General features: G+C 36.8%; 6 protein-coding genes and 1 long non-coding RNA gene across 11 annotated transcripts; 4 read left to right on the forward strand and 3 right to left on the reverse strand.

Moving 5' to 3' along the window:
• Window positions 1-473: 473 nt before the first annotated feature.
• AT2G08845 lies at window positions 474-746 on the reverse strand. Its single transcript, NR_140418.1, has one exon. It is a non-coding gene; the product is annotated as an other RNA (long non-coding RNA).
• A 91-nt stretch (window positions 747-837) lies between these two features.
• Window positions 838-5,827, forward strand: TKI1 (TSL-kinase interacting protein 1). 3 transcript variants are annotated; one of them, NM_001202764.1, is made up of 14 exons: window positions 989-1,167; window positions 1,599-1,762; window positions 1,850-1,932; window positions 2,010-2,057; window positions 2,157-2,266; window positions 2,712-2,796; window positions 2,896-3,175; window positions 3,381-3,491; window positions 3,592-3,746; window positions 3,839-4,077; window positions 4,174-4,849; window positions 4,928-5,056; window positions 5,138-5,565; window positions 5,701-5,827. In NM_001202764.1, exons 2-13 carry the CDS (start codon window positions 1,621-1,623, stop codon window positions 5,312-5,314), a joined length of 2,235 nt encoding a protein of 744 aa, NP_001189693.1. In that variant the 5' UTR covers window positions 989-1,167; window positions 1,599-1,620; the 3' UTR covers window positions 5,315-5,565; window positions 5,701-5,827. The 3 variants fall into 3 exon arrangements, with proteins under 3 accessions (NP_850273.1, NP_001189693.1, NP_001318368.1); NM_179942.4 differs by lacking the exon at window positions 5,701-5,827 and having other exon boundaries at window positions 838-1,167; window positions 3,384-3,491; window positions 5,138-5,546; NM_001336615.1 differs by lacking the exons at window positions 989-1,167; window positions 5,701-5,827 and having other exon boundaries at window positions 1,538-1,762; window positions 3,384-3,491; window positions 5,138-5,546.
• Window positions 5,828-6,945: 1,118 nt separating this feature from the next.
• AT2G36970 (UDP-Glycosyltransferase superfamily protein) lies at window positions 6,946-8,848 on the forward strand. The gene is made up of 2 exons (NM_129253.3): window positions 6,946-7,644; window positions 7,835-8,848. The coding sequence occupies exons 1-2, from the start codon at window positions 7,119-7,121 to the stop codon at window positions 8,779-8,781; spliced, it is 1,473 nt and encodes a 490-aa protein (NP_181234.1). The 5' UTR covers window positions 6,946-7,118; the 3' UTR covers window positions 8,782-8,848.
• Window positions 8,849-8,882: 34 nt separating this feature from the next.
• Window positions 8,883-11,334, forward strand: AT2G36980 (Tetratricopeptide repeat (TPR)-like superfamily protein). 3 transcript variants are annotated; one of them, NM_001336617.1, is made up of 2 exons: window positions 8,883-9,575; window positions 9,689-11,334. In NM_001336617.1, exons 1-2 carry the CDS (start codon window positions 9,573-9,575, stop codon window positions 11,105-11,107), a joined length of 1,422 nt encoding a protein of 473 aa, NP_001323823.1. In that variant the 5' UTR covers window positions 8,883-9,572; the 3' UTR covers window positions 11,108-11,334. The 3 variants fall into 3 exon arrangements, with proteins under 3 accessions (NP_001323823.1, NP_001323824.1, NP_181235.1); NM_001336616.1 differs by having other exon boundaries at window positions 8,883-9,200; window positions 9,282-11,334; NM_129254.3 differs by having other exon boundaries at window positions 8,997-11,334.
• Window positions 11,335-12,807: 1,473 nt separating this feature from the next.
• ROT4 (DVL family protein) lies at window positions 12,808-13,373 on the reverse strand. Its single transcript, NM_201887.2, has one exon. It carries the CDS (start codon window positions 13,171-13,173, stop codon window positions 13,012-13,014), a length of 162 nt encoding a protein of 53 aa, NP_973616.1. The 5' UTR covers window positions 13,174-13,373; the 3' UTR covers window positions 12,808-13,011.
• Window positions 13,374-15,293: 1,920 nt separating this feature from the next.
• SIGF (RNApolymerase sigma-subunit F) lies at window positions 15,294-18,208 on the reverse strand. The gene is made up of 9 exons (NM_129255.3): window positions 17,998-18,208; window positions 17,670-17,824; window positions 17,466-17,563; window positions 17,188-17,373; window positions 16,838-17,093; window positions 16,527-16,757; window positions 16,228-16,368; window positions 15,924-16,124; window positions 15,294-15,858 (listed from the first exon to the last, which is right to left on the reverse strand). The coding sequence occupies exons 1-9, from the start codon at window positions 18,083-18,085 to the stop codon at window positions 15,571-15,573; spliced, it is 1,644 nt and encodes a 547-aa protein (NP_565856.1). The 5' UTR covers window positions 18,086-18,208; the 3' UTR covers window positions 15,294-15,570.
• Window positions 18,209-18,314: 106 nt separating this feature from the next.
• On the forward strand, window positions 18,315-19,317 carry AT2G37000 (TCP family transcription factor). The gene has a single exon (NM_129256.3). The coding sequence runs from the start codon at window positions 18,459-18,461 to the stop codon at window positions 19,023-19,025; it is 567 nt and encodes a 188-aa protein (NP_181237.1). The 5' UTR covers window positions 18,315-18,458; the 3' UTR covers window positions 19,026-19,317.
• The last annotated feature ends 64 nt before the right edge of the window (window positions 19,318-19,381 follow it).

Here is a 19,381-nt window from a genome sequence, read left to right on the forward strand (position 1 = left end):
TTATACTTATTGGTTACCCTATAGAAGTTGAACCGTGAGATCAAAAATCATGTTAGATAAACCGGCTCCGTTCTTTGTGACGTTGACATATATTTTTCTTAGGCCAGAGACTATAGCTAGATAAATAACTCCATTCTTGGCTGCTCGTAGGATACGAACCCAAAACTTGGTCATATTTTATCTCAAAAATAAGATCCCAAAAAATATCGACTATTAGAGCTATCGATACCATACGTGTTTCAAAGATGTAAATTTGAACCCCTCTACCTTGAAAGCGTGTATAAGGCTTATTTTCTGAAAAAAAGTGTTAGCTCATCTAACATATACAAAGATTAAAGATTGGATCGTTGACAGAAGAAAAGATTTACAAAAATTTGGATCTTGTGAATTAGTTACTATTGGGCTAAATAAAAGCCCATGTATGTATTTATTGGACCAGACCTAATTTTTGTACCAGGGCCTGAGGACTATATCCAACACAAACCACAATTTCAAATATTATTTTGGCGTTTTAACTTCTAAACGCTTTATCTTTATCATGCGACTTGCCAGATGCCAACCCAAGCCACGTGCATTACGATTCAACTAATTTTTTGTTGTCTTTTTTTCCCCTTTTTAACGAGGCAAAATAGTAGAAATATTTTTCTATTTTCATGAAATTGTAGAAGAAAATAGTAAAATTTCCGAATTTTCCTAATCTATAGTTTCACTTTAGATAAAATAATACTTAGCGTGACGAAGGCAACTGGCTTATTCAACTTTATGTGTTTAATAAAAGATAAAATAAATAATAATTTCGTATATATTTCTCTCCTTTGTTCATAAAATAATTAAAATATTTTTGATTGATTCTTTCGAAAAGTAAAAAAACTCATTTAATTACAAGAATATAATATATGTTAACCCACCATGACAAACATATATTTTGACATCTTAGATAACAAGTAACTAAATTAATTACATTCCTTTTTATTTTATTTTCTTTTTAATTTTATGTGAATGTAAAAAACAAGAAAAAAAATAAAATTTATTTTTCTCTCTCGCTTGGTTCAACCGTGGTTGTTCATCGGAAAAATATCTTCGGCTTCAATTTCGTTCGATTTACCCTAAATTCTCGACTAGTGTTCGTCAATCCCACTTCCAATTCCACATTTCAAACCTTTTCAGGTAATATTTCTCATATTTTTCGTGTTTTTTTTCGGGGTCAAACTTATTTTTTTAAAAATTTCAATTCAAATTTCGAGTTTGTATTTAGTAACCCTAGTTCTTAATTTTTCAATTTTTCGTCTTCCCTTATGAGATTTAGCTTAATTAGGGTATTGAATTAAGTAGAATTGGGTTTTTGTTTTTGTTGTGATCTGGTGAAATTAATTTTAGGGTTTTATTGAAGGTGAAATTTGTTTGTTCTTCGTTATATCTTCGAAATTAGGGTTTTTCAAATTTGTGTCGTGGATGTAAAAATTATGAATTGCCTGTAAAATTTTTCTGTCGGTTGCTAAATTTCTTGTGATTTTAGTTGATGATCGCTATGTAGAGTTTCGCCTTTTTTTTGGGATTTTGAATGTTCATGGTTTAGGATTCATTGCTCTGATTTGTAGGAAGTTGAAATCAAAAGCATGAATGCTTAAACAGTTTACGCATTATTGCGAAATGCAAGCCGAGCTGATACCCGAAGGTCCTAACGGTGAGGGCCGTTTATCAAACCAGAACAGCAACCCTAATTTACTCTCTTCTGCTTCTATCAGTATTACTCAGTTTCCTGGTATGTTGCATTGATTTAAAAGTTGTGCTTGTATGCTTGTTTTGTTAGCTTAGTTGATTTTTTTTAATGGAAATGGCGATGTTGCAGCTAAGAAGCCGACTAGGCAATGGGCTGCTTGGACACATCAAGAAGAGGAAAGTTTCTTCACTGCTCTTCGTCAAGTTGGAAAGGTATCACCTTGACGTTCTTCTTCTCTATGTTGTTAACCTGTTATGTGTGTGAACCTTCTCTTTGTGTTGTTTTGTAGAATTTTGAGAAGATAACTTCTCGTGTTCAGAGCAAAAACAAGGACCAGGTTGGTTGTTTTAGTTTTGTGTTTGTTTTCTTTTCGCTTGCACTTGCTGGTGTTTGCTTTTAGTTTCTGATGGTTGTGGAAACTTCTTGTGATTTGCAGGTCAGGCATTACTATTATCGTTTAGTGAGGCGTATGAACAAACTTTTGGGCCCGGATCTGAGCCTTGATGCCAAGAACCCAAAGGACACCAATGCTGCAATGCTACGATGGTACTTGATTTATACATTTCTTTTCTGTTATGCTTTGTGCTGGTATGGTAGATTGTTACGTTATCGTAAACAAATGATGAATATCACTCTCCGGGTATTTTTCTAGATAACAAGTTATAGCATGTTATGATACTATGAGTATTATTAAGTAGGCATGGTCACATTCATTTAAGGGTTCCATTTGCGTAAAGTAATTTCTGTAGTATAGCTATGCATTTCCTGCTAGTGACAATATAATGTTAAGGTAAGGTTTTTTGTTTTTTTCATGTGCTTTGATAATATCTGCCAGGAACCTCATACATGATCAGATAGTAGCAACTGACTTATATTTCAGACATCATAGCTTCTTCCATTCTCCTAGATGACATGATTTCACATATCATGATCTTAATTATCACTCAGCTCGTCTGACTAAAGTAAACATGCTTTTTCATGTGTCTTGCAGGTGGTCTTTGCTTGAAAAGTATAGCTGCAAAGCTTCAAAACTTCATCTCAAGCCCCGGAGATTCAAACTATTTATAGAGGCCTTGGTTAGTTGGCAAATGCGAATTTCGTTTAACCCAAAACCACCTTGGATTTGACAAGGAATCGTTTACAAACTATTGTCTAACAAAACCTTTTGCATGAAGGAACACCAATTGCTGAAAGACCGCAGAAAGAGCATAAGAAAACGGACTTGCCAGGGAGAAAATCTCTCTTCTGCTTCCCTCGGAAACATCTCAAGTCATAGTAGAGAAAGAGGATTGGATAACCGTCCATTTAAACTTATTCTCTCCGACGGCCAAAATGTTAAAAAGCTAGGGCCTGGAAGAGCATCTACCAAACATGGTGAAAGCTTAAGTGTCAACCTTGGTGACGAAAAAGAAGACACAGCCTTTGGGAGAGGTGGAAGGCAACGGCGAAAACAAGGTTCTTTCTTTACTAGTTTTTATGCATGTTTGTTAGATAGGCAGTTTTCTTCAGCCCCATATTGTGTGTGTTTTCAGTGTTCACACAAATTTGGACATTATCTGCTTTTAATCTTCCATGTTGATATTAGATTTTATGTTGCTATTTAAAAGCTTGATGTAGTTCCAGGTTCTTACGTGACTCTAAGCATCTCTTCCTTTTTCAGCAGGTTATAGAAAATGGGAAAAAGCTGCAATAGATGGGGTCTCTCTGGTTGCTGATGCTGCAGAGCATTTGGAACGAACATCAATTGACAAAGATATGGATGATCAAACAGGTTTACTTACTAGTATTGGATGATAGTTCCTTTTCTTAGATATATGTTTTTTGAGGACTAACATGTGCAAATTCTAAATCAGATTCTCTTTTTATCTTAGATTTAGGTCCCACAAGATATTTAACCGGAAAGTCTCCACTTTCTCTATGCTCAGCTGGTGATGTTCCTCTCAGTGATGCCAATATGCAGTTTTCTGCCAAGCTTAAACTTCAGCTGTTCCCGATTGATGAATGTACTCGAAGATCCTTGGAAATGGTAAGCTTCAAATAGGAATTATACTGATTGGAGCAATAATTTTCTGAGACATGAAATGGAGCTTGATCTGTTAACACTTAACACTTTAACAGGATAAGCACAATCCGCATCTTGAACTTACTCTTAGTAATCGCAAGAAGATATCATCTGTACTTGAACATCTCAATCGCAAATGGGGAAGCTCAAGTTGTGCGACTGGAGAGCTATTGCTATTTCCTTACAACGCACGAAAAGAAACTGTAACGTGCCATCAGAGGTGGACCCATGACTCTTTTCTAAGCGCAGCAGAAGTGCATTCAATGGTCGGAAGTCCTTCGGTTTTCCGCTTAAGGTTTGCTCTCATATTTTCCTAGTCTCTTGCAGGTTTCTTCTCGTCAAATTGTCATACAAGATAAACCAAAATTAATTTACTTATATGTATTTGCAGGTATGGTTGGTTTGTCCATGATGCGTCAGGTTCTATTATTTCTCAAGTTCCAACTTCAGATCCTTGCCCTTCACTCGAGGATGACATGAATGTGGATAGGTTGAACGAGGTCAACATGCTCCTTACTGAATCAGGACCCTTGTCTGTGCATTCAACTGCTGAACAAACGACATCTGTAGAGCCCAGTCAGGGTCTAGTATGTGCATCTGGTGTCCATGATCGTCCCGCAAGATCTAGAGATGATTATGAACCTGCTTCAACGAGTATTACTCCACTTGAGCATTTGAGCGGCGGTAATGCACAATCACCAGGAGAATGGGCTGATAGTCTTACTAACATAAGTATAGGTGATCTACTTTCTGAAGTGCCCGATGACATAGATAGTGATGGTGTTGATCCACCTGCCACCGAAGGTTCACATTACCTCCTTCGAGATGTCCCATTTACCTCTGACTCTTTTGATGCTGCAATTGCTGCTCATATACTAAGACACCAGAACAAGCCAAGTGCTCAACTACCGCTGACTTCTGGCTCTTCCTCTCTGTGGGATGATGAAGAAACACGTGATGCCTTCTCTTTCCAAAAAAATCGTTTCGCAAATTCCACCGAGCTGGCTAGTGTTGCTTCTCCTAAAGGTGTTGGCAGAGTAAATGGAGAGCCTTCACAGTTGGTGGAGGTAACTATATCAGCCTCAAATTCCACTTCCCTCAATTGTTTACAAAACTAAACCATCTGATTCAATACTTTCTCTTAGGCTTCATCCGGCGATGAGGGATCTTATAACCCTCATGACGATGGAGATCCAATGGAAGAGGGTCCAGCAGACCCTCATACGATGGATTCTCCAGGGAAGACCCCTTGTGGACTTGCGGATGTATACTGGGTAAATTTAGAAATCTCATATATTTCCCCAATGTAAAAAAGTCATATATATTCAACAACAACACATGTTTCCTCTTTGCAGCCCGACTCGTTAGGACCACTGGATTTAGACATTAGATCGTCAAAGTATACAGATGATTTGATCCTTAGTGAGAGCCTCGGGGGATTGAGCCGTCTGATAGCAACCAGCCTTGATGCGTTTCAGAACTGCTCGCTCTTTGGGTTCGACAATAAGAAGGACAAGTCTAACATGGTATGAAATGGAACCAAAGCTAAAGCATGGGGTCCAAATGTTGATAGTTGAAAAAGAAAGTGACTTCTTGCCTTTTGAAAAAAGAAACTTTTATCACCAACTGATAGCTTCACTGTACAAAAATTTGATGTAACCTTTTACTCTTCCTTTCACACATTCTTTTGTGTTGATACATGTTTCTCTGTGTACACTTTTACTGTTAATTTACATGTTTATTTGGCTACCATGCCTTCTTTCTTTTTTTTTTCTTTTTTTTTGTTCTTTTGTTTATAGAAGTTTCATGACAAATAAGAATTTCAATTAATATTCTTAAGTTCTTTTAAGAGTGCGAGTAAAAGAACAATCGTAGGACGCAAAATTTAACTCGCTCATTCAAGAGTAGTGTTGATAAGTCCTTTTTTTTTTCATTTCAATATTCTACCCGAAAAAGATTCCAAACTTCTACTTTTCTACACTTGATCACCACTATAATCGAAGATTTATGAACAATAGACTCTTTAATAAAGTAAATAAATCATTTAAAACTAAGTTTGTTTGTTGTCTTGATCATATGTGTTCAAATTGGTTTTCTCTTCTATTCTCTACATTAAAACATCCTCCAACATTCAGTTTTCTCACTCTCAATGAACCAGTAATACACACCCTAGGTGCACTAGATTTCATTCAAAACTAAATCTGGTTCACTAAACCAAACCATATTGATTTTCAGGAGGAAAACCACTTTTTTTAGTGTGTAGTACGAGTAAGTTTACACCCTGAGATGCAGGGTTTTTTCTTTGTCTTTTGCTAAGTGCGTGAGATGCAGTTTTACCCCTAGTTAGAGGAAAACAATGAATTTGTGTAATTTTAACATTTTCTTGTTATGAGGAATATGCTCTGAATAATGAGAACCATACAAGATACAACAATGACATAAGCCAAGTTGTCATAAAAGGCCAAATGTGCTTTAATGTGTGATACACCGCTTTACACTGGCCTACTCTTTCACTTCACGTCAAGTTCGTAAACGAAGAGACAATCTCTACGTGCCCTCCCCTTGAATATTCAGCATCATCTTCTTTTTTTGAAATCAAATTTGACGGCTTCTGTTGTCACAGGATATACTATAGACAACAAAACTACATATGATACAAGGCATATTCGAGTTCTGATCATTCACAATAAAATACATGTGATAGAAGCAATTTAAATATGTGCCTGAAATATATAAATCAAGAAAGCCATTAATCAAAGGTTAAAGCAATATGGATTGTACGTGTTGAGTGTATTTTTTTTTTTTTGTCATACCAAGAATAAAAACATCAGGCCGAGACAGTAGTATAAGCGAGGGAAGAGATAGATTAGGTCCTCAATTCAAAGGACACCAACTTTTGATATTTTATAGCTAGCAGCCGTAAATCATATTTGTTCTATTTTTAGCAATACAACATTTCTTAGACACCAAAATCGGTTTAGTTAATCAGATTTCAAGTATGATTTTATGAGATTCTAAGCATGGATGATTCTTTTCATTGGCTACTTTTAAAATAACAGAAAGGATCTAAATTTTCATTTGTAGTAAATTTGAAAACGTTGGCGTGGCCTTGCATATATATTTAGAAAATCGTACAGTGGAATTGGTTTAATTGGTAAAGTTTTCTAGGAATGATGTAGACGAAACAAATAATAAGATTATCCTTTAAAAATTCACTTATACCACAATCAAATCCATATTGAATCTCACTCAGAACCCTGATAAATATCCACTCTCAGTCCATATATCACTCAAAACTTCAAGAAAAAAAGATTCTTCAAAAGAGCAAAAAAATCAATGGAGAGAGCAAAGTCGAGGAAGCCTCATATCATGATGATACCATACCCACTTCAAGGTCACGTTATCCCTTTTGTCCACTTAGCCATCAAACTTGCTTCTCATGGCTTCACCATCACTTTCGTCAACACCGACTCCATCCACCACCACATCTCCACCGCTCACCAAGATGACGCCGGTGACATCTTCTCCGCCGCTCGCAGCTCCGGCCAGCACGACATACGTTACACCACCGTGAGCGACGGCTTCCCTTTAGACTTTGACCGGTCACTGAACCATGACCAGTTTTTCGAAGGCATTCTCCACGTCTTCTCTGCCCACGTGGATGATCTCATCGCCAAACTCTCCCGCCGTGATGATCCTCCCGTGACTTGCTTGATCGCCGACACGTTTTATGTTTGGTCATCTATGATTTGCGACAAGCACAACCTTGTAAATGTCTCGTTTTGGACCGAACCTGCCTTGGTCCTCAATCTCTATTATCACATGGATCTCCTCATATCTAACGGTCATTTCAAATCTCTTGGTAACACTCTTAATCATGTTAATGATATGTTTATTACGTAGTATAACCTAATTATATTTATATTTTTTTAAAAACCAAAATTGTGAGGATTGTCACAACTCATAGGTATTTGGAAATTTGTGTATTATCTCAGAAGAAAATAAGTGGAAATTTATATTTACATCATTTTTGTTTTTGAACTTTGTGGTAGATAATCGTAAAGACGTGATCGATTACGTACCAGGGGTTAAAGCAATAGAACCAAAGGACTTGATGTCATATCTTCAAGTAAGCGACAAAGACGTAGACACAAATACAGTAGTATACAGAATATTATTCAAGGCCTTTAAAGACGTCAAGAGAGCCGACTTCGTCGTATGCAACACGGTGCAAGAGCTCGAACCAGACTCTCTCTCGGCTCTACAAGCCAAACAACCGGTTTACGCTATCGGTCCGGTTTTCTCAACTGATTCGGTAGTTCCCACAAGCTTATGGGCCGAGTCAGACTGTACCGAGTGGCTTAAGGGCCGGCCCACTGGGTCAGTTCTCTACGTCTCGTTTGGTAGCTATGCACATGTTGGTAAGAAGGAGATTGTTGAGATAGCTCATGGGCTTTTGCTTAGTGGGATTAGTTTCATTTGGGTTTTACGTCCGGATATAGTTGGATCCAACGTACCAGATTTTCTTCCAGCCGGGTTTGTGGACCAAGCCCAAGATCGAGGTCTTGTGGTCCAATGGTGCTGCCAGATGGAAGTTATTTCAAATCCGGCCGTGGGAGGGTTTTTCACACATTGTGGATGGAATTCAATTCTAGAGAGCGTTTGGTGTGGTTTGCCTTTGTTGTGTTATCCACTTTTGACAGATCAGTTCACGAATAGGAAGCTTGTGGTCGATGATTGGTGCATTGGGATTAATCTTTGTGAGAAGAAGACAATCACAAGGGACCAAGTCTCAGCGAATGTTAAAAGATTGATGAATGGAGAAACTTCAAGTGAGCTAAGAAACAATGTTGAAAAGGTTAAACGTCATCTCAAAGATGCGGTTACAACCGTTGGATCTTCGGAGACGAATTTTAACTTGTTTGTTAGTGAGGTCCGAAATAGAATAGAAACTAAATTGTGTAATGTAAATGGACTAGAAATAAGTCCATCAAACTAAACAATGAAAAAAATATTTTGTTATTTTTATAAATAATTTTTACTAACCGTTTGTTACCAATCATGACAATTTTTTAACTGTTCGTTTTTAACTCAATTATTTTGGTCGGACCGTATGGTTAGCATATTAACAACAATCAATCTCTAAACCGGTATCGAACCGATTAGCGGTTATACTTTTGCTGCACACAATTCAACTCTGACTTATGCAACTCTGTTTTGAGGAAGCTATGAATATTTTTAGTGAAAAGCAAAATTGATTGCGTTTGCTATATTGGCAATGCCACGGAGAAGTGTTAATTCGTCTGATAAAATGCAGTTTGGGAATCAAATCTATCAACTTTTGTCACAGATCAACATAAGCTTCACTTTCTTCTCTGGTTCTTTGCTTATCCATGGCACCGGTTCAACATGCAGAAGGTATATGATGACTCGATGAGTTTGCCCAAATGTCTGTTTTGGTTCGTCTTACTTCAAAGATTGCGTCTTTGGCAAAATCAGGTCGCATAGCAAGTGCCCGTCAGGTGTTCGACGGAATGCCTGAGCTAGATACTGTGGCGTGGAACACCATGTTGACGAGCTATTCTCGTTTGGGTTTACATCAGGAAGCTATAGCTCTGTTCACCCAGTTGAGATTCTCCGACGCTAAGCCTGATGATTATTCGTTTACAGCAATCTTGAGCACTTGTGCGAGTCTAGGGAATGTTAAATTCGGAAGAAAGATTCAGTCTTTAGTTATTCGGTCTGGGTTTTGTGCTTCTTTGCCGGTTAATAATTCGCTTATTGACATGTATGGTAAGTGCTCTGATACTCTTAGCGCAAACAAAGTGTTTCGAGATATGTGCTGTGATAGTAGAAATGAAGTAACTTGGTGCTCACTTTTGTTTGCCTACATGAATGCTGAACAGTTTGAAGCTGCACTTGATGTTTTTGTTGAAATGCCGAAAAGGGTGGCATTTGCTTGGAATATAATGATCTCAGGGCATGCTCACTGTGGAAAGCTTGAATCTTGTTTAAGTTTATTCAAAGAGATGCTGGAAAGTGAGTTCAAACCGGATTGTTATACGTTTAGTTCTTTGATGAATGCTTGTTCTGCTGATTCATCAAACGTGGTTTATGGACGGATGGTACATGCTGTTATGTTGAAGAATGGATGGTCTTCTGCGGTTGAGGCAAAAAATTCTGTGTTAAGTTTCTACACGAAATTAGGCAGCAGAGATGATGCCATGAGAGAGCTTGAGTCTATTGAAGTTCTGACGCAGGTATCCTGGAATTCTATTATTGACGCGTGTATGAAAATTGGAGAAACAGAGAAAGCTCTTGAGGTGTTTCATCTAGCCCCTGAGAAAAATATCGTTACTTGGACTACTATGATTACAGGATATGGTAGGAATGGAGATGGTGAGCAAGCACTGAGATTTTTTGTCGAAATGATGAAATCTGGAGTGGATTCAGATCATTTTGCATATGGTGCAGTTCTTCATGCATGTTCAGGTTTAGCCCTTTTAGGACATGGAAAAATGATCCATGGTTGTCTGATTCATTGTGGGTTTCAAGGTTATGCTTATGTTGGTAACGCGTTGGTTAATTTGTATGCAAAGTGTGGAGATATTAAAGAGGCAGACCGTGCGTTTGGTGATATAGCTAACAAGGATTTGGTATCTTGGAACACAATGCTTTTTGCATTTGGTGTCCACGGGTTAGCAGATCAAGCTTTAAAGCTCTATGACAATATGATAGCATCAGGGATTAAACCAGACAATGTGACATTCATTGGATTGCTGACAACTTGCAGTCATTCAGGCCTTGTAGAGGAAGGTTGCATGATTTTCGAATCCATGGTTAAAGATTATAGAATCCCATTGGAAGTAGATCATGTAACATGTATGATAGATATGTTTGGAAGAGGTGGACATTTAGCAGAAGCAAAAGACTTGGCGACAACTTACAGTTCACTTGTCACCGACTCTAGTAATAATAGTTCATGGGAAACTCTTTTAGGTGCTTGTTCTACACATTGGCATACAGAATTAGGTAGAGAAGTTAGCAAAGTTCTAAAGATAGCAGAACCAAGTGAAGAGATGAGTTTTGTTCTGTTATCCAACTTGTACTGCTCGACTGGGCGGTGGAAGGAAGGCGAAGATGTGAGGAGAGAAATGGTCGAGCGAGGCATGAAAAAAACTCCGGGATGTAGCTGGATCGAAGTAGGAAACCAGGTTTCTACTTTTGTAGTCGGTGACTCTTCACACCCGCGCTTGGAGGAGCTTTCTGAAACTCTAAACTGCCTTCAACATGAAATGAGAAACCCAGAGACGTTTGGACCTTGATCATTTAGTGATATAGACAATGAAAAATATGAAGCAGATACCCAACAAACAACGTTCACACACATTCACTTTTGTATAATGTGTATTAGCTTAAAATCTTTTAGTTTTTACTTGGACACTGGTTCATGTTGTTTAGGTCAAAATAACTTGATACAGAAGTCTCATACTATAAAAAAGCCATGTACATTTTTTTTTTGTTGAAAAGACAATAATAATCCCTTTAATATATAGAATCAAAAGTTTCTTAAGTTTTTTTTGTTTATATAGTCATGTTCAAATGCTCCATTTACACATAGTAAAAGAAGGTTTTGAATCTAAGTTTCATATAATTTTCCATCTATTATTTTGAATGTCATTATGTTGATTCTGTTTGATAAACTCATTAGTGATTCCTCTTAATTTTTTTGACAATGACTAGAAACATAGTAGAACGAAACATCAATATATATTTCTACTTTCTAGTGTGAAAGGTCCACAAGAATTGAGAATCAAACTCAACATTATTGACAAAAGAAAATAAATATAGATTTATACTATATTTGTGTGAAAAAAATTCGTGGTTTCAAACAAGCAGTGTGAGATCCAATTAGAAACAAATAATTACTCATCTCTGACCTACTAGTCAAAATTTAGATCGCATAAATTGGTACGAATTTGACTAGATCACATGGCCTCTTTAGATCGTACTATACTTTCTCATAATTATTTTCCATCATTATTCTCCAACTATTTATCTTCTTGCGTCAGAGTTACTCCATTATCTTTATCTCTGTGGTTGGAATTTATGTTCTACATATATTCGTAATTTGTAGCCATGCCATGGAATTTGTAGAGTTGATTGGTGATAAAATAATTCTAGAAGTTAAAGTTAGCATTAAAAGATGATGCTATAATCATTAGAAACGTTAAGAGATAGTAATGAGAGATGTAGTTCAAGAAATTTGAACAACAAAAACAGACAAAGTATACATAAACTATATAAATTATTTATGTATATGAAGAAGACAAAGTTATATGCGTATCTAGAGATGTAAAAAAGGACAAGAAGAGATGGAGTTTATGACTCCGAATCTGATGATGACTTCGATATGTTATATTCTGAAGCAGAGAAAGATTTCTATCTATAGAATACTAGACAGTGTCTATTTTTATCCTGATTTACCATAGACACATTTATATAACTCTCAAGTTTCTTAAGCAACAAAAGGGAAAATTTTGAAAATACATAAGGCCATAAATTTACCACGTTTTCATATGTTTCCATGACTTCAGGGTTCAAGCTGGCTGATTATGATAACAAATTCCAGTCACCAATGCCACGATCGTCGCTGCAGCCACCACAAGCATGTGGTATTGATGATTTGGTGGTGGCAGTACTTTTTTTTAATTTTTATTGTGTTCTTTGGATATACAATCATTTCATCAGTAACATATACAAAAAATTGATTGTCAAGTTCTCTCTTCTCACATTAAACATTATTTTGTTTAAAAATAGAATATATACACGGTGTTATATCCTCTGAGGGTTATATTACGAGGGTTGTTTTACATTTTCATGGAAGGTTATTTATATATTTCATAGTTCAAGGGTTACCTTGCAAAAGTTGGCTAATGTGTTAATATTGTTTTACTCTAAGAGATAGTGTCGTACTCGGTACTCAAGTTTAGATTTGGTCACGACTCAGAATCTTTTTAAACTAGGTGCAGTAATTAATTACCATATTTATATAATCCTGACAAAATAGTAAAAACGCACTACAACTAAAACGTAGCCAAAAGCTATCCATTTCAACAAACAAAACAAACACACAATTTTCAATCTTCTCTAATATACGTATGCACATTAATATGTAGATAAATTATTTTTAAAATATGAAGATAACAATCCAATAAGAAGAAAGTAATCAAGAGTCTTTGCGGTCGTGGTTCTGGTCGTGCCAGCAAACTAACATGGCGATACAACGGCGAAGAATGTAAAACTTGGCTCTTTGTTTCTTCACGACATGGCTGCACTTTTGCCCAAAAGTCTTGCACGGCTCACACGTGCCATTCTCCTCCGGTGCCATTGATTTGTTTCTGCTCTTAGTGAGTCCGACCAAAATATAAAAAAGTGCAAGAAATGGAAGAGTTTTTTTTCTAGTTAAAAGGCTTAAGAAATGGAAGAGTTCTTGTGAGCTTTATATTGTGTAGTAGAGGTGAAAGAGGGACAAAGATAGAGAGTTTAGTATATACTATATAGTCGTCAAGTGGAGGGGGCAAAAGCATTATCAAAAACCCAAAAGTATGTTTCTTACAAATTAAAACCTATATTGGACTATGAAACAAAACCGCTACATATATTTTTTGAGTTTATTCTTCTTTAGTTAATTTTAGTTTGTGGATTGGTTTTAAAAGCCGTTAGGTTTAGAGGGAAAATACGTTTGAAGTTTTTTATATTATTCTTAATTTGTAATTAGACAATGTTCAAAATATATATGTACGTTGTAGATAAATCTTATTGTGTGTTGCTTTTGAATTTTCGAATACAACTTAAAATTTAATTAAATCTATTTATCTTTTGATAACTAAAATCCCGAATTGTAATTTAGACTAATCTCTAGAACCTATGAAATGATGGTATTCTTATTTTAAGGTGTTCATAATGAGTTAATGACCAACCATGATCAAAGTCACAATGGCACTCGAACCCTAATCCTTTAATTATAAAGTAATAAATTCTTCGACTATTGGACGACACCATGAAACAAAAAGGCTTTTAAGTAATTTTGTTTTTGGTTTAGGTTTCCAACAAAAGTCAATTTGACTCGAAATTTTTGGAGAGTTAAGTATTGTATGCTATCCCTTTTTGTTTTATTCTAGTAAGGATTAAACCAAAGAAGCTTGAACCAAATCAAAATAGAATTATCCATTATAATAATTTTTGAAGTTGGAAATGATTATATAAATATTACTCACTTGATATGTTGATAATAATTGATATATATATATATAAAATGTTAACATTAGTGCAAAAGCAAAACTGCATACTTAGTTTTTACCACACAAAAAAAAAAACTCATCACATATATGACAAACAAAAAAAAGAGAAAACAACTCATCAAATAGTATATTTACTATGCAAAGCAAACCATATATGTATCACTCTGAGGAAAAAAAAATCAAACAACTGACACTATTGAAAAAAGGAAGACTTACAGTGTTATGTTATGTCGCAAGGGAAAAAAACAAAACATGGTGATTGGTGATCCACAGTCGATTAAAATTCAACATTTATTTTGGATTTTGGTCGACCTCTAACATTGTATAAAATTCAATATTGAGCTATACTTATTAATGGTAAGGCATTGCCGCATTGGCATGCACCTGAACGTGAGTGGTTGTCCGTGTAAGCCGAGCCCCCACTTCTGAAATGTCTTCTTCTTTGCAATTTATTAGATTCGTACGACCCCTACCTTTTTACACGTTTTCCCTAGATTTTACCTATCAAATTTCAATTTTAACTTTAAGACTTTTGAAAAACATATTATAGTTTAATTTATATGTATCTCTTGATTTGTTAGTATTAGAACAAACGCGGTGGATACTATGGAAGACAGTAGCTTCTAGGGTATATAGACATGGACCTTATAAGATTATCTTCTACACGTGTGGTTCCTGATTTTCCAAAGAATTATTCCGATAACGTAATACACATACACTTTGAGAGGCACAATGACGAGAAATATCATGGTTGGTCGATATATATCAACGCGTTCACACATGAAAATTGGTGGTAATTAAGTTTTGCTTATAACTAGTACTAGATGATAAGTAGTCCTTTGGAAAGGTCATATTTGATGGTTACATTGATTTACTAACCATGTGGCATGTATGGTTTGCTATTGCTTTGTGACATTTGAAACTTAATGCCGCCATACATAAGAATCTCTGATCCAGTTAAAAATATCGTTCCATATGCTAATAATCTCATAGTTTCAATTTTGAGAGTACAAGAAACAATAGCAAACCAAGCGAGTGTTATTTGGTGGTAGAGCTCAGTACTAGCCAATGCAGGTCGTCTAACCTTTGAAAACAATAGCAAATCATACATGGCTTAGTTTTTATTGTGTTCATAGAATGATATTATTGTGAATCAGTTGGCTTGGTCAGACTCTGTGAAGTGTAACTTTTTGTTGTTGAACCTGTACACAAATGCAAATGAATAGCTAAACTACAAAGACCTTTTTCTAGTTGCCTTCAGAGAAATTTGATTACAAGAACTAAAACAGATATGCACAATTGCACAGAAAGCAGAGATAAACAAATTATGAAAATGTGGTAATCCCTCTTTTTCCTTAACTACCACAATAAACAAAGTTTTAACGGCAAAACTCTTATCCAAGAAACACTATTCCTCATAATATCAACAAAAGTATATTTTGTATACACATCATTATAATAGAAGAAACCAATATCTCCATGAGCTAGACAAGCAAATCAGCATAAGCATGAAGTCCATGGCTGTTCATGTTCTGCTTAAGCCTGTACAATGCCCGGCTCTCTAGCTGCCTTACCCTCTCCTTTGACAATCCGTAAATCTCTCCTATTTCCGATAACGATCTCTGTTTACCGCCATCAATCCCAAATCTCAGCTTGATGATCCTTCTCTCCTTTGGACTCAGTACATTGAGGAGATTCCGTACATGGTTCCTCATCAGCTGCTTCCCCACGCTCATTGTTGGTGTCTCAATCCCACTGTCTGGTGTTATTTCCTGTGGTATTAAACGGTTATTACCGGGTTTTGCTCAGTCAACAGAACATCTTCAAAGACAGTTACCTGAAAGGTGGTGTCTTGATCAGACCAAATGGGCTGTTGCATTGAAAGAGGTGTTCTTGTATTGTACAGCAGTTTATCCAGCTTCTCTGTTGAAACCCCAACGTGGCCAGCGAGTTCCTCTTTACTTGGTCGGTAATTCCCTTCCTGCACGCAAGTTTTTCTGGCTTCGGATACTTTGCCTAGTAGCATGTATACGTTCTCCTGTATCAACATGAGTAGATTTTAGCAATCCTTGCTTTAAAAGTAGATCCTTTAGTAGAGATAATGTCAGGTCTGATCAATTCTTTAACAAGTTTGTAGTTACCGGTAAACGGATTGTTCTGGAGTTTTGAAATATAGACTTTCTTATGGATTGTCGAATCCACCAGTAAGCGTAAGTAGCGAATCTGCATCCGGATTGCGGTTTGAATTTTTCTACACTTTTCATTAGCCCCATGCTTCCTTCCTACGAACCATTAGATAAGCATAAGAAGAAGCATCAAGAGAAATGGACATCAAGTTAGATCACTCTATCCCACACCAAAAAATACTGAAGAGCTCGAGATATTTTTACAAGAAACCTTTTGTGCCTACACAAAAACAATGGGTTCATTTGAAGCTAACCTGCAATAAGTCCTGAAAGTTGAGTCCACGATTCTGATATTGTTTAGCTATATGGACTACCAGACGTAGGTTTGCTGTAATCAACTTTTCCCGGCTGCTTCTCCCACGGTGGATATCAGATTTTAAGACAGGGGAACTTATCCCCATAGCTTCAGCCCACTCGCCTATTGTTGGTTCGCAGCCGTTTTGAGATTCAAGTTTAGTCTTTACCTTCTCCAACTTTAATAAATGCTGATAGATCAAAGATTATGGAAGTTAGCACCAGGGACAAGAAGGAAGTCCAAGGACACATGAATAAGGAAAGCATGAACCTGTATATGTGATATCAGCTCAGCTTCTTCTTTAGCAGTCAGAAGTTGTTTTGTCTCAGGTCCCCACAAGAAGAGCTGAAGCGCATCATCATTATCAGCCCCTTGTTTATACTTTTTCTTCGCACTAGTTTTCTGAGGAACATAACCCTCATCGTCCACATCGTTTGATTTTGGAGCCCGTCTGTTCTTTGCTCGTCTCTCTAGCTGCCGCTTCGATCTTACTATGTTTCCCTTTTCCGGTAAGGACATAGAAGAGCTAAAACCAAACATCCAGAAATACAAATCTTTTCACATTACAGCCCACAAGTAGCAGATTGATAAGATACACAAACAAGGTTAAAAAAAGCAACCTAGTGGAGAGAGAATCCTTGATGTTGTCAGATGGATTTGCTTCAGTGTCATCAACTAACAATGCAGCTTGTTTTGAAGCTGATAAAGCCTTCTGAGCTAGTGCAACCACATCACAAAGCTCTGCATCAGCTAAAGGAGACACAACTGCCGGCAATTTCGTTTCAGATGTTAAAGGAGATATTAATCTGCAAACAAAAGAAAGGCTACATCATTCAGAAAACTCAAAAGGTTGTATGAAAACTGAAACTGGTGGGTTTAAGAGAGGAAGAGACATTACAAATTCCATAAACCAGTAGAGTGAAGAAGTTGCTGTTCAAATTTCTCATCTTCTCGAGATGAAACCAATTCATCAAACTGCCTCCTCTCCAGAGTCAACTAAAAATGCAAGGAACCCAATCGCATTAAACAAGAGGACTAGAAAGTTGACAACTTTATGATTGATTCAATCTCTTAGGACAATATTGCTGCTAATAAAACACACCTGGGATGTTCTATCGTCTCTTAACGCATGTGACAGAGGCCTAGACTCTTCCCGTGGCTCCTGTGAGAGAACCGACGCAGGAAAATGTCGAGATAGAGAATTGAGATGACGTGAGTTAACAACAGGAGTTGTTGTTTGATCATGAAGCATCACTACTACAGAAATACCAACAAACGAACAAAAACAAATCAGAAAATGCTAACACAAACTCGTATACATACACTAATTTCAAATTGAAATCCATGAACTTCAAATTCCAGTAACTAACAGAGACAAATCCAGCAAAGACACAATATTTCTATATGAAGAGTAGCTGAATAAGAAGTACCAGAGGAAGGAGAAGAGTAGCTGCTCTTGAGATGAGTCTTTGTCTGAAACGAAGGAGATGAAGAAACCAAGTTCCTCGTAGCTTCCATTTCACAGAATCACCAAAGAATAAAAGACTCTGTTTTTGCTTCCACGAATGGCTAAGGAAGAAGAAGAATAAGAACATGAGGCTACTCTACAGAGCCATGACGAACAGATAAGGCGACACACACACTCCCAATTTTTTTTTTGTAAAAATTAAAACTTGTTTGTTGCCATGGAAGTCAGATTTTGTTCTCTCTCCCTTTTTTTTTTTCCTACAGAGTGGATCATGTTGGGCCTTATATTGGGCTTAAAAGCCCAAATTATCCAAAAGTTAATTCGAATCATCTTCTTCTCCCTCCTTTAGTAACCCTAAGATTCTCTCTGTGAATCCTTGTTCATCGTCACTGAAATTAGTTTACAAAATCGACGAATTCGGAGATGATTTTTCAGAATGTGTGCAGAAATGAGTCCAACTTCAACGCTATAGCTTCCGAATCGCGTTCCCAAACGCAGTTCGGTGTTTCGAAATCCTCCTCGAGCGGCGGCGGATGTATCTCCGCCAGGACTAAAGACCGTCACACGAAGGTTAACGGACGAAGCCGTCGAGTTACGATGCCGGCTCTCGCCGCCGCTAGGATTTTCCAGTTAACGCGTGAGCTCGGTCACAAAACTGAAGGAGAAACCATCGAATGGCTTCTTAGTCAAGCTGAACCGTCGATTATTGCCGCCACTGGCTACGGGACTAAGCTCATTTCGAATTGGGTTGATGTTGCGGCGGACGATTCCTCGTCGTCGTCGTCGATGACGTCGCCGCAAACGCAAACGCAAACGCCACAATCGCCGAGTTGTAGGTTGGATCTTTGTCAGCCAATCGGAATTCAGTATCCGGTGAATGGTTACAGTCATATGCCGTTCACAGCGATGCTTTTAGAGCCGATGACCACGACGGCGGAATCTGAGGTTGAGATCGCGGAGGAGGAGGAACGTAGACGCCGTCACCATTAGTAAAATTAGGCTTTTGATTTAGAGTGTTAAAATTAGGATTTTAAAAGTTTAGGAGGTAACAGATAAGGATAATTTAGTCAAATCATGTTGTTTAGTTTGGTAATGTTATTTTGCCACTAAACAACTAATAATATTGTTTGATAATCTTATTATTTGGTTTTGGAAACAAATTGATTAAAAAATAATGCCATATGTTTATAATGTTTATATTGTTTTTCTCACTATTGATTTGTGATTTTTTAGTAATGCTTGAAATCATTAAGCAACACTATTTAAATAAACAAAAATTTCTCATGAAATCCAAAGAATCATCATTTGTCATGCTCCTCCAATATAGTTATTTCTATTTTTGGAAA

Source organism: Arabidopsis thaliana, chromosome 2 (genome assembly GCF_000001735.4).
Source record: "Arabidopsis thaliana chromosome 2, partial sequence".
Lineage (NCBI taxonomy): Eukaryota > Viridiplantae > Streptophyta > Magnoliopsida > Brassicales > Brassicaceae > Arabidopsis > Arabidopsis thaliana.